At 54.6% G+C, this 12,561-nt stretch overlaps 1 protein-coding gene across 1 annotated transcript in view; it reads left to right on the top strand.

Annotated features, from left to right (window-relative positions):
- SDK1 (sidekick cell adhesion molecule 1) overlaps positions 1-12,561 on the top strand; it is a 734,089-nt gene that overhangs the window by 645,177 nt on the left and 76,351 nt on the right. The window contains exons 23-28 of the mRNA XM_040229997.1: positions 1,154-1,263; positions 2,163-2,313; positions 2,876-3,113; positions 8,428-8,543; positions 9,758-9,947; positions 11,839-11,937. Of these exons, the coding sequence (XP_040085931.1) occupies positions 1,154-1,263; positions 2,163-2,313; positions 2,876-3,113; positions 8,428-8,543; positions 9,758-9,947; positions 11,839-11,937 (904 nt within the window). The remainder of the gene's footprint in view (positions 1-1,153; positions 1,264-2,162; positions 2,314-2,875; positions 3,114-8,427; positions 8,544-9,757; positions 9,948-11,838; positions 11,938-12,561) is intronic.

Raw genomic sequence — 12,561 nt, 5'->3', positions numbered from 1 at the left:
AGGCCGCCCAGCCCCATGTTGGCTGTCCCCTCTGGTCTCGCCCGTCTCCAGTCCACCAAGGTCATTCTAAATCCTCATGCCACCCCCCCGTGACTGCCTGCCAGCTTGGTTTCTCTGCAGACGTCGCAAGCGCGTTTCCCGTGCTCTCCCTGAAGCCATCTGTGGGGTGTCGCCTGCACGGGGCCCTGGCCGGCCCGCCTCGGCACTGCCTGCTTGGCCTGAGGCTCTCCGTGCCCACAGCCCTCCGTCTGCAGGTGTCCCCGGGCCCCCAACCCCTCAAGCCTGTGCAGGCCCTGGGGTGCAGGGACCTACAGAGAACTCAGGGGGCTTCCCTGGCAGGTGGTGACCAGTGCCCCCTGCCTGCACCGTTGCTCTCTCGCGGGGTCAGGCCCATTGGTCTACAGGGCAGACAGTGCAAGTGGGGTAGTCAGACTGGCTTGGGCAGAACTAGAAGCCGCTCGGATGAGGACGGGGATCAGGAGAGGTGTGGCTTGGGGTCAGGCCGGGTGGTCCTGGAAGGGCTGAAAAGACCACCTGGGCAGCTGACGGGATGGGACTTCACGGACAGGGAATAACATCAGCAGGAAGCAGAGTATCCGGCAGGACAAGGGGACAGGCGGGGTTCAGGCTGGAAGATGCTGGGCCAGCTGGGCCCCAAGGCAGGCTTTACCACCTCAGCTAGTTCCCAGGGCAGCAGCGGGGTCCCCTGCACAGGAACCTCCAGAGGCCCAGCCAGTGGTGGCATCTTCAGCGTGCGTTCGGGCAGAAGGGGTCAGGGTGGAAGCAGGAGGCACGGCGGGAGAAACGGCTCTGGACCCTCTGTGGGAACTCCCAGCCACTCGGGCCCCGTGGGGCTGGGCAGGTCTTCTCTGCCAGATGGTCCCCTGTCCACAGGGATCAAGGACCTGAAGGCAGGTCCCGTCCCGAGCCCTTGGTCTGAGTCTCCGGGGCCAGGTGTGCCCAGGCCCTGACAGAGAGCTGGTGACTGAAACCCCCAGACCCAGTGGTGGGGACAGAGGGGCCCCCGCTCGGAGGCGCAGGTCGGGGGGTGGGGGTGTGCGCTCACGGGACCGAACGCCCCGCCGTGTATAGGGGCTGGCCAGCGGCCTCAGGCCCACACGGTCCAGCGGGTCCCAGGCCCTCCATCCTGCAGGTTGGAGCAATCGGGGACGAGGAGGAGTGGGTCACCCTCTGCGAGGAGGAGAACGAGCCAGATGCCCAGATGCTGGAGATCCCGGACCTCACACCCTACACTCACTACCGGTGAGAGCCGCCCGCCGGGGCCCTCTGTCCACAGCAGTGAAGCCCAGCTGCACGCGTGCAAGCGAGACGCTTCCAGCTGCTGTAGCCGTGAACTGAGCTTTTCCGGCCACCAGATGCTGTTGAGCGTCATTCCCAGAGAGACTGTCCCTGCTGCCAGGCCAGCAGCATCCCTTCCACCAGCTTTGCTGGCTGGGTAGCCAGCAGGCATGGCTGGTGTATCAGGCTCAGTAGCCAAGGTTAGAGATGTAGGTCTTTCTTTTTTTCTTCACGGAACTCCACCTCTGGGGCTGTTAGGGTGCTTCGTGTGTGAAGAGCAGACGTCTTTGAAACACCTTCTGCCTCACCCTCCCTGGGTCCCGGAGGCATGGGTTTCACTAATCAAGCACTTAATGTGCCATTTAGCCTTTGCCTCTTGACCCTGAAACTTATCCAGGCAGTAAATCCTTGGCCCAAACAAAGGGCAGAGTGATGGCTGCTTGAGATGCCGTGACTTCCCATAAGATTGAGGAAAGAGATAGGATTTCCAGTTATCTCAGATGTTGGGTGTGATAGCGTCACTGTTCTGCCAGGATGGATGCACTTCATATGACCGGGGAACAAAAGACTGAGAATGACTAATTCAGGGAGTAAAAGGGGAAATTACATCTTTGTGAAGAACACTGTTTCAATACAATACCAAAGTGAGGGTTTTTGGTTTTTTAAAAAAAACCTAATGAGAGGTGCTATTGAACCTAAGCTCATTTTAACATCCTTCCTGTTTAGAGCAGAGGAATCCAGATTCACTTGTTTTTAGGGGAAAACATTCAGCGTAAAATGAGCTGCCGAGGTCCATGTTGCGCCGTGTGAAACTGGCGTGGGGTTTTGTTTCCTTCCATTTCCCGCGTCCCCTCTCCGTGCAGGTTCCGAATGAGGCAGGTGAACGTCGTCGGCGCCGGCCCCTTCAGTCAGTCCTCCCGGGTCATCCAGACGCTGCAGGCCCCCCCGGACGTGGCCCCCACCAGCATCACCGTCCGCACTGCCAGCGAGACTAGCCTGCGGCTCCGCTGGGTGGTGAGTCGGGGGTGTGGTGCTGGGGGGGAGCCCGGAGCTTAGTCATTGCTTCCTCCTGCCTTTGTCCAGGTCAAAGCTAATCTCGTCATTAAACCAAGAAGTAGTACACTCAACAATTAGTGTTGGACCTCAGACCATCCCCAGCTGTCTTATTAATTAGTAGCGTTACCCACTGGCTTCTTGGAACCAAGACATATTCTTTAGGGAAGAAAGTCGACCATCCCATGGGCTCGGCCTATATAAGTCCTTAAGCTCGGCCGACACCGAACGGGTCCGAAGTATTTGTAAGAGAGCCAGCTCGATATTGAATCAGAACATTTGCTCACAAAATTAAGCCACAATATATTAAAAGAAATTAAGTCCAGCTAAAGTTACTGACAAAGCTTCCTGTAATTAACAGAAGAAAAGTTCCAGGGAACAGTAAAAAAGAAAAAGTCCACGAATATTCACCCCAGAGTAGCTTTTCCCTGGACTCGGCCCCATAAGGCAGGCTGGTGCTTGGGTACCCTCATGGGGGTGGTTCTGAGATGGGGGCTCACCACAGACTGTTGTCCGCTTCCAGCCACTGCCGGACTCTCGGTACAACGGGAACCCCGAGTCCGTGGGCTACAGGATCAAGTGGTGGTGCCCGGAGCTGCCCTCTGTGGTGCAGACCCAAGTCGTCAGTGACCGGCTGGAGCGGGAGTTCACGGTCGAGGGGCTGGAGGAGTGGACCGAGTACGCGCTGCAGATGCAGGCCTTCAACGCCATCGGCGCCGGGCCCTGGAGCGCGGCCGTGCGGGGCCGGACCCGGGAGTCGGGTAAGCCGGGGCTCCGGGCCCCCCCACGTCTCCTGCAGGAGGAGCTGAGCGGGCCCAGGCTCGTGGCATCTCACTGGCTCATCCTTACCCCACCCCACGCCCCCTACCGTGTCTTTCCTGAGTAATTAGGTCAACCTGCCTCAGAGCCCATGACACTGCTTTGCATTTGATGATGGATTCTCCCAGGGGCTGGACTTGCGTTGCTGTCTTTAATTAGGGATGATTTTCACTACCAGTGATTGGAAGTAGGAGCATACGGAGACTCTGACGGGATCTTTATGACGCACGGTGTTCAGGAATACCTCCCGACAAAGCTGTGCATGTGGTGTGTCGAGACAGCTTCCTCTGCCCCAGAAAATAGACCCTCAAAAATTCTGTTGCTTTTGCGCAACGGGAGTTTCTCTTTACAGCGTAAGATGGGTGTGCCTGTTAGTGAGTCCATGGGGTGATTTGAGGACCCAGGCTCTGCCGTCCTGTAGACTAGCTGCCATCTGCATGCAGTGGCCAGAGGGGAGAGATGAGCAAAAGGTGGGTGCCTCTGCCCCTTGACACCTGCCCGGAGATGGCTCACAACCCTTTGCTTACTGCCAGGAAGGGAGGAGAGCCTCCAGGGTCGCTCGGCAGATACTTATCTTTTAGGTTCCACGGCCAGACTGGTCAGCAGCAGTTTGCAGGACCCTTGCTGGCCTGGTTTGAGCTTGTAGAAACTCAGAAAAGAGTGTTGCTGACACTTTTTAAAGACACACAAACCAGCTCTTTCCAAGGGTCTGAAATAGTGAGGTTTTCTCCTGAACAGAAAGACCAGCTCTGCTCTTCAGCTCACCCCCACCCACACTGTTCAGCCCTTGATGCATCAGGGAACTTTTTACCCTAGACCACGTGGGCTGTTAGAAGTCATGCTCTAAATACCTTCCTGACCTCCACTCAAGACGGCTGAGAAAAAGGTGTAAAGTCTTGGGTTAGATGTCACGCTCAGAATACCTTCCTGACCTCCACCCAAGAAGGCTGATACGAAGGTGGGAAGTCTGAAACAGGAAACTAGCTGCGTCAGGACTTGGCTATTTCCTCAGAGGCTTCCTGAGCCCAGGGCAAGTCCTGTCTTCTTCATGTCTTATGTTGTATACCTTAATCTTACACAGTGTTAAATACAAATCATATGTAACATTGACTTGTTTATGTAACATTGATTCTAAAGCTAGAAATACATATTCAAGTCTTTCATTATTAAAAGAAAGCATTAAAACTCTAAGTAGAGATTAAAATACCATTTTAAACAGTTTTTCTTAGGGGAAAAAAAAAAAAAAACAACACAACCATTCAGTAAAACACAATGATTGAGGTAATAAGTAGGTTAGACACTGCAAAAGAGAGAATTGCCAAACTGGAAGCTGAAAACGAGTGAAAATCTCAAAATACAGCACAGAGACATTGACACTGAAAGTGCGATAGAGAAGTTAAAAGATGTAAAGACTAGACTGAGAAGGTCCAATATACATTCAGTAAGATTCAGAAAGGATGGGGGGCAGAGTCAGGGAAATGAGAGGGAGGAAAGACATAGAGATTATGGCTGAGAAATTACAGAATTGAGGTAAGACACTGCATATCAGACTGAAGACATGAATGCTGAATAGAAAAAATAGAAATAAATCTGCACCGAATTGCATTGCCCTACAACTGCAAAATACCAGAGCCAAAGAGAAAATCTTAAAAACATTTGGACCCAGGACGTCTCACCTGCAAAGACCATTTGAAACCAACTTCTTGAGAACAGCAGTGGGCAGAAGACAATGGAATAATAATCTTGAAGGAACTGAAAGAAAGTAACTGTCAACCTCAACCTCTGCACTTAGCCACAGCCTTTTGTTCAGAAAACAACAATGAAATATCACGTGAAGGTGAAGAAAGTGAAATTTTAAATGGAAAATAATATTTTGGGATAAGTTTTCAAAGAACACTCAACAAAGACAACCAATGGCAAAGTGACTGCCTTGAGAGTATCTTTTTGTAAAAATCTTTCCAGCTGCTAAAAAGCCATCCTTACAGTGGTCAGACAGAGGATGAGATGGTTGGATGGTATCACCAGCTCAACGGACATGAGGTTGAGCAAACTCCAGGAGATAGTGGAGGAAAGGGGAGCCTGGCGTGCTGCAGTCTACGGGGTCACAGAGAGTCAGACACGACTTAGCAACTGAACAACAACAACAACAACAACAAAAAACCAGTGGTCAGAGGTCATCACTGCATTTGATGAAGAGGATGAAGGGGTCTCCAGGGCATGCTGGTGGAGAGTCACAGCTGCTGATGGAGTCAGACGGGGTCGGAGGGCACTGGAAGGAGAGGAAGCCTGCAGATCCCTTCTGGAACACGCAGCGCCTCTGCAATGATAGCTGTATGTCCGTGCTTTAAGAAGCTCAGCGCACAAACATGCTGAAAGCCAGCCGTGGAAGCACCGCGCAGAACTTCTTAAACCACGTTTACAGGAAGAGTCCAGTTTTGACGTGCACTTGAGCTGGTTTCATGACATCTTATGATTCATTGTAAGGGTAAATGAGGCCCTTAAAATCAAAGACACTACATGAGGCGCAGCTGGTGCTAAGAGGGAAGGAGCCCTGCGGAGGAGAGAGAAGAAAAGAAGGCAATGTACTTTAAGTGGTGCTCTTTTTAATGGAAGGGGAGTCTCTAGGACTGTCTCAAAACTCAAGACACCAGGTTGGGAAGGAGTTGACTCTCCCTCAACTGACGTAATGTGCAAGATTTTTTCCCCCAAATCTTAAGAACATAAATATTTTGTAACTAAATGGCAGTTTTCCCTGGTGAGACTCGAATGGGCTGAAATTTTCATCATGAACACTACCGTTTGCTCAGCCTGTCTCCTCGTTGGGAACCCAGCTGCGTTCTGGGCACCGAGGCTGGGCTGCCACAATTGCCCAGTTGCCCTTGCTCTCCGGGGACACAGCTGGCCTGCCAGTGTGTGGAGGCACAGGTTACCATGTCTTAGGAAGTCGTCTGTTACGTGTAGGTCTACCTGAGAACTGGGCACTTATGGTGTCCAAGATGAGCCGCAGGAGGCAGTTAAGGATTGAGAGGTGGCCGGTTTGCGTTGCTATGACGATGGCCTCTCTCTTTGCAGAGAGACGGAAATTTAGAACTTAACACTAGTGTCTGGGTACAGTATACTTGCTCGTCTCACCTGGTTCTAAGTAAAGTGGAAAATGAAGTCGGAAAATTGTAGGCTTACCATCTCTTTGATAAGTGACACCTTTAATTCACAACTGATGCAAGGTGCCAGCTTCTCGCTCAGTTGTGTTTTTTTTAATAAAATAAGCCTATGTGTCAGCAATGTCCTGGTAACCTCCTTGGAAGTTACAACACCGAGGGTGAGCCCCTGATGGGAGGAGGACATGAGTGGCACCGTGGGAGGCCCTGCAGAAGGCGGGGGCCTCGGAGTGGTGTGTGCGGCCGGGGCTGAGTTCACCGGAAGCTGGGAAGATTCTCTCCCTGTGACTCAGATCTGCTCAAGTGAATTACAGTGTTTTGTTGAATGACTGAATGATGGAATGAATGACCCTCTCCTGACGTAATTGGGAAGAAAAAGTTAATCAACCAGGTGAGCTGGCCAGCGTCTTCTCTCCAGAACTGTCAGGAAGGAGGACCCCTGTGCTCGGGACAGACAGGCACCAACAGCGGCGTGTATGTGTTGTGGGGGCGTCGGCCAACCCACGTGGCAGCCGGTTCACACCTGCGCTCCGAGGCCCATCAGTCAGCCTCGTCGGTCAGGCTCCGAGGCCCGTCAGTCAGCCTTGCAAGTGGGCAAGGGGTGGGGCTTCCCGCCTCCCAGGCGGTCAGGCCAGGGAAGCTGTCCTTCCAGGCCCAGCGCTCCCAGCAAGTGGCCCTGCAAGGTCCAGCCTGCCGCTGGGCCCTCTTTGGCCCTCTGCCTCCATCCCAAACCTGCCGCTTATGGAGCAACGGGGACCAGCTGGCCAACAACGGAGAGCATCTCCTCCAGGGCCTGCACAAGTCCTGTCATTTGTTTCTTAAAGACTTCATTAGAGCAGCCCCTCATTTCCTGGGGTTGCTGTAATCACGTGCCCCGGAGTGGTGGCTTCAAACAGTAGAAATGTATTCTCTTGAGGCTGAAGGCCAAAAGGTGGAGAAAGGGGTGTGAGCAGAGCTGAGCTCCCTCTGGAGGTGCCGGGAGGGGCGGTCCTTCCCCCTCCCAGCTTCTGGAAGCTCCTCGGCTGTGGCAGTACAAACCCAGTCTTGCCAGGGGTTGAGGGTCTCCCCACGTGCACGTCCGTCTCTTCTCACAGGGATGCCAGTCCTGCTGGAGTGGAGACCACCTCACCCCCATGTGACCTCATCTGACCCATTACATCCACAGGGACCATATTTCCCAATAAGGTCACATTCTGGGCCCAGAGGGTCAGGACTCAGCACGGGAACTTGAAGGGACACAATTCAACCCACAGCAAAGACATCGCTTTGGTATAGAAGCTCCAGGAAGCAGAGTTGGGGAGCAGTGTTGTTGTGTAAACATACGTTACTTTCTGTCTTCAGACTGACTACAGAGGAGCCTTCACAATGGCTGAGCAGAAAGAAGGAAGTGCTTATGTATGAGGGAGGGAGTGAACGAGTGAGTCAGTGCCAGAGGGCGTGAAGGAGTGAGTGGGTGAAGGAGTGAATGGATGGACGGGCGGATGAGTGAGCCAGTCGGCCGGCTAGTCCTGGGGGTGGGCACTGAGAAGGGGTCGCAGCCCCATCACATGTTCTGTGCCCGCGAGTTTCGTGAACTTGGCATGTTCTCCTTTTCGACCGTGGAGGTGCTGGGGGTGCTGACGCTCCCTTTGGTCGGTGCCTGTCACCCCCTCCCCACAGAGGGGCACCGTGTGAGTCTCCCCTGCTCCCATCCCGGGCGCAGATCATAACCTCCCCTCCTCCCCTCTCCGCCTGCCTGTCCCCCACAAAGTCCGCGTTTAGAGAGGTCCGTGAACTGTGTCTGAAAGTGAGGATTCCATCTGAGATAAAAGCCACAGTTCTCACCAGTTAATATAAGAATGAGACAAGCTTATTTTCTCTCTGGGTGGACTCAGGTAACATGGAGCTCCTAAATACCCAGGATTTATGGAATTTGTTGCTAATATTAAGGAGATTTACATTTCCGTGATACCCCTGCAGGTTTAATCTGATCACTGCAAAAATGCTCAGAGTGCATTGCTATTTCAAGGACAACTTGATTAGAAGGGTAAAAATTAGACTTTTATTCATAGAAGCCTTTAGACTTCCGGAGCCAATCTCTTTAACTCATTCCTTGCAGTTCCTTCAGCCGCCCCTGAAAACGTGTCAGCCGAGGCCGTCAGCTCCACCCAGATCTTACTGACGTGGGCCTCGGTCCCCGAACCGGACCAAAACGGGCTCATCCTGGGCTACAAGGTACGTGCCCAGGTGACCTTCCCCGCCTGCCTCCCCGGCCGCGAGCTCGCGTGGCCCGCGCGTCACTGGCTCTGGCCTGTTTCCTGGACTTCACCCCCCTCCTCTCGTCTCCCTCATCACCGTCTGGGGTGAGGGTCGCTCCACCCTCGTCACGCGGGCCCACACAAGGCGCTCTGAGCCCGTGTCCTCCCCCTAGATGGGCGGAACGGCAGCTGCTCCCTCCAGTCGATGGCAGCTGGTTTTGTAAAGTGCCAGGGGCATGTCCAGAGGCCCCGGCACACGCGTCTGCAGGTGTCACCATCACCCTTGTCCATCCTGGGTGCTGCCTGGGTGTCGAGGCTTGGACGCCTCCCGGCTTCTCTGGGAGACCTTTCTGGGCCAGCCCTGTGTGCATTCCCCAGACCCTCGGAACCCCCCTGTTCTGCTCCATCCGTCCCCCAGCAGCAGGACCGGCCTGCCTGGTTTGGCCGTGAGGCCGCGCGTGCCCCATGCGCTACGGGCCTCTCCTGGGCCGCCCGTCTTCAGGATCCCGTTCTCTGTTCCCTCCCGTGCTCACGCCCCACCGCCACCCCGGGGCATCTTGATTGCTCCCTTCTGGCCCGTTTGGACGCAGTGCCCCCAGCCCCACCTGGCCGTGCTCAGCCTTCCCTCCCGACCCCTGCCCTTTACAGCCTTTCGGCCGCTGCTCCTGCGGGCCAGCTCCCGGGGGCGAGCTTTGGGAGTGAGGAGCCGGTGGGCCGTGGAGGGGCCATCTCAGCGCGGCCGCGTCTGCAGTGAGGGCAGTGAACGGCCCCAGGGCGTGGGGTCTCGGGCTCGGGTGTCCCCAGGTCCTCTGAGGCAGGAGGCCCGCCTCCTAAAACCCACGTAGCCGAGTGGCCGCTGGCTCCTTTTACAAGAAGCAGGATGTCTCTGCTCGTGTCGAGCCTTGGTTTTAGGGGCTGCCACCAGGGACCTCAAATCCTGTCAATTATGGCGAGCGTCTGGCTCGCCCAGCCGGCCAAGGGCTGGCTCACCACTGCAGCCGCCTTCCAGTGTCCAGGAAATTGCTGCACTTCCCTTCTTCCCCCAGAACACCAGCGGTTAGGAATTAGACCCCCACGCCCTCAACCGGCTGCCCTGGGGGAGGACCCTGGTCCTCGCCGGGTGGTCCTGAGCCCCCCAGGCCCCTCCTCACACCCTGCCTCCCCTCCCTGCTCTTGTGTGTCTCCACTCAGATCCTGTTCCGGGCCAAAGACCTGGACCCCGAGCCCCGGAGCCACGTGGTGCGCGGGAACCACACGCAGTCGGCGCTCCTGGCGGGCCTGGGCAAGTTCGTGCTCTACGAGCTCCAGGTGCTGGCCTTCACCCGCATCGGGAACGGGGTCCCCAGCGCGCCCCCCATCCTGGAACGCACCAAAGACGACGGTACGTCGGGGCCATGCCTCCGCCCACCCCCCAGGTTTGCTGTCCCCATCCACACCCTTCGGACGGTGGTCATCTTCAACTTAATTTTCAAAACACTCCTTCTCCCCTCGGTTCAGCAGAGGAAAATGAAGCAAAGTTGTTTTCTGACCACAGAGCCCCCCCACAGCCAGTTTCAGCCAGAGTGAGTGTTTACAGGTTGGGGGTGAGCCTGAAAGGCCAGATGGATGGGCCAGGCCAGGACACCTCAGGCCGCTCCTGGTGGCGTCAGCACAAAGCTGCCGAGAAGCCCTAGGTTCCCTGGGGTGGCCCACTCTTATTTGCATAATAAGACCATTACAAGCCCCCTCAGAGGGCATGTTTGAGGGGCTGGGGTGCCCAGGTTCCCAACCCCAGAAACAAATACTTCTTGATGGTTGTCTAAACCCTCAGGCATGTTTCTCCACCTTGCAGATGTCAGCCGCCCAAGGTTAGCTCCTGTACACAATCTTTGTTAACCAGACTGTGGCAAATATTCTCCCCTCAAAAAACCCAAGCTCAGATTCAGCTGAAAGTGAGACACCAGAGGTTTTCTTCAGTCTTTTTACTGAGGGAATTAAATCAGCCCGGAACGCGCTCTAACCGCTGAGATGACACCCTCCTCCCCGTCTGCTGGGAGACAGGGCGGGAGCTGGGACTCGCCTGGGACAGAGGAGGGGGTGCCTCAAGCATCGTCCTTCCTCAGGGAGCTGGTCTCAGGGCAGCCAGGGTCTGAAAGGGACCCTGTGACCAGAAGGCCATGTCTTTGCAAAACTGTATGTGGTGTCCAGGACCAACCCAATGACCAGTAACAGGGGTGTTTAGTAACGGCTCCTCAAACTTGGGAGGGCATTCTTCCCAAAGCACAGGCAGGGGAGTCGTGGACTGACGTCTGTTTTCTGCCACCGTCGTGATATAAACTTGTTTCTCCTTCCCCTCATTTCATCACGATGCAAGTGATCGCCCTTGGGGACAGTGAGGGTCAGAAGCCACGGAAGACAGACCAGACATGAGTCTCCCGTTTCTGAGTCGGTCCTGGCATGTGAGCTCGTGGTCTCCTTCCATTTATTTCACCCAAACACAGGGGTCAGAGCACAAGTTTATAATTTAAAACACGGTTCTCAACTAAGTAGCTCGAGGCAAAATTCAGCAGCCCTGGAACGGCTGTAGCGCACATCATTTTATCTCTATAGTGATTGCTCCATGCCTGTTGCCTCTTGCCTGGGAAGAGCCGGTTCTTAAGTTCCAACGAGACGTTCCCACGCTGGCCACACATTCACTAGCTTGCCCGTTTAAGCAAATATATTTCGCAGTGTCTACGACCCTGTTATTCAGTGGTGCCTGCATACATAGCTGGTTTTTGAATCACTGGTGCTCCCGACCATGAAGAAGCACTGTTGTATTCATTTGTGGACATCGCCTCTTGATTTTCCGGGACGATGCAGGAGAGGGCTCGTGTGTCTGAAAGGCCATTATTGTGGCCGTGTTATTTGGTCAATCACTGTAATCTCCATTGGAAGTTGGGAGTGACATTCAGCCACCTTCTTCACCTTTCATCTGCTGTGTGGACGTCCAGACTGGGAGAGGAATCGGCTCAGACTGGCAAGGTCTCTGCTCTGACTTGACGTACCCTGTACCATGCTGCTTAGCGGCTGCAGCGGCCAGCTTTCGACAACACTCAGGACTCCCAGCGTGGTTCATGAGCGCTGCAAAAGTCACCTTCCCAAAACTCAGAGTGATTCACCCGTGAGCAGTGCTGTCAGCAGTCGCGACTGTCCTCCGCCGGCCCGTAGGACTCTGCAAAACCCCGCCGTGTAATCATGTGACATCCCCAGTGGGGCCTGATTCTCCGGTCTTTTTTTTTTCTCCCCTTCAGCCCCAGGCCCGCCCGTGAGGCTCGTGTTTCCGGAGGTGAGGCTCACATCTGTGCGGATCGTGTGGCAGCCTCCAGAGGAGCCCAATGGCATTATTCTAGGTAAGGGAGCATCGGGGACCACAGCTCAGAGAGAAATGACAATTAGATTGATTTCATCCATTTTTATTAGATATCTAAAAGGTTAAAAAAAAAAAAATCCCATCCACAGCAGCCCGGCATGTTCTGAGCCGAGAGACTGCAGCCCTGTGTCTCCCACTCTAAGGGGCTCTTCGCAGAATGAAATTTACATTTTGTTCGCCCAGAATCTCTCTGTTCCCGGTACCATCTGTAATTAACCTTCCCTCTGCTCAGAAATAGCCCAGTTATTTTGACGTGTGTCTGGAAAACAGCAGGCTGGGTTTCACAGAAGATTCCCACGTGGGCCTTTGCTCCAAAGTCCCAGGAGCGTCTCTCTGCTGCTGCAGGGCCTGCCCCCAATCCTTCGAGGAAGTTTCCCAAGTGAACTGCGTGCTTGGGTCCCACGGAAGCAGCTTGCTTTGAACTTGGCATTCAGAGGGCCAGCTCTGATAACTTTGATGAAGAGTCTTAATTTGCCCCAGCTTTCCCAGAGGCAGCAAGTTTTATTTTTAAAGGTCATCAGTCCGTTGATTTGTTCACCCTTTCCCTGTGATAAATCAGGAGCCTCGGATGTGCCAGGCCTCCTGTGCAGAGGGGGAGGGGAGG

This window comes from Oryx dammah, unplaced genomic scaffold, assembly GCF_014754425.2.
Source record: "Oryx dammah isolate SB20612 unplaced genomic scaffold, SCBI_Odam_1.1 HiC_scaffold_2, whole genome shotgun sequence".
Lineage (NCBI taxonomy): Eukaryota > Metazoa > Chordata > Mammalia > Artiodactyla > Bovidae > Oryx > Oryx dammah.
The sequence above is the reverse complement of the archived record's forward strand: the minus strand, read 5'-3'. Positions and strand labels throughout refer to the sequence as shown.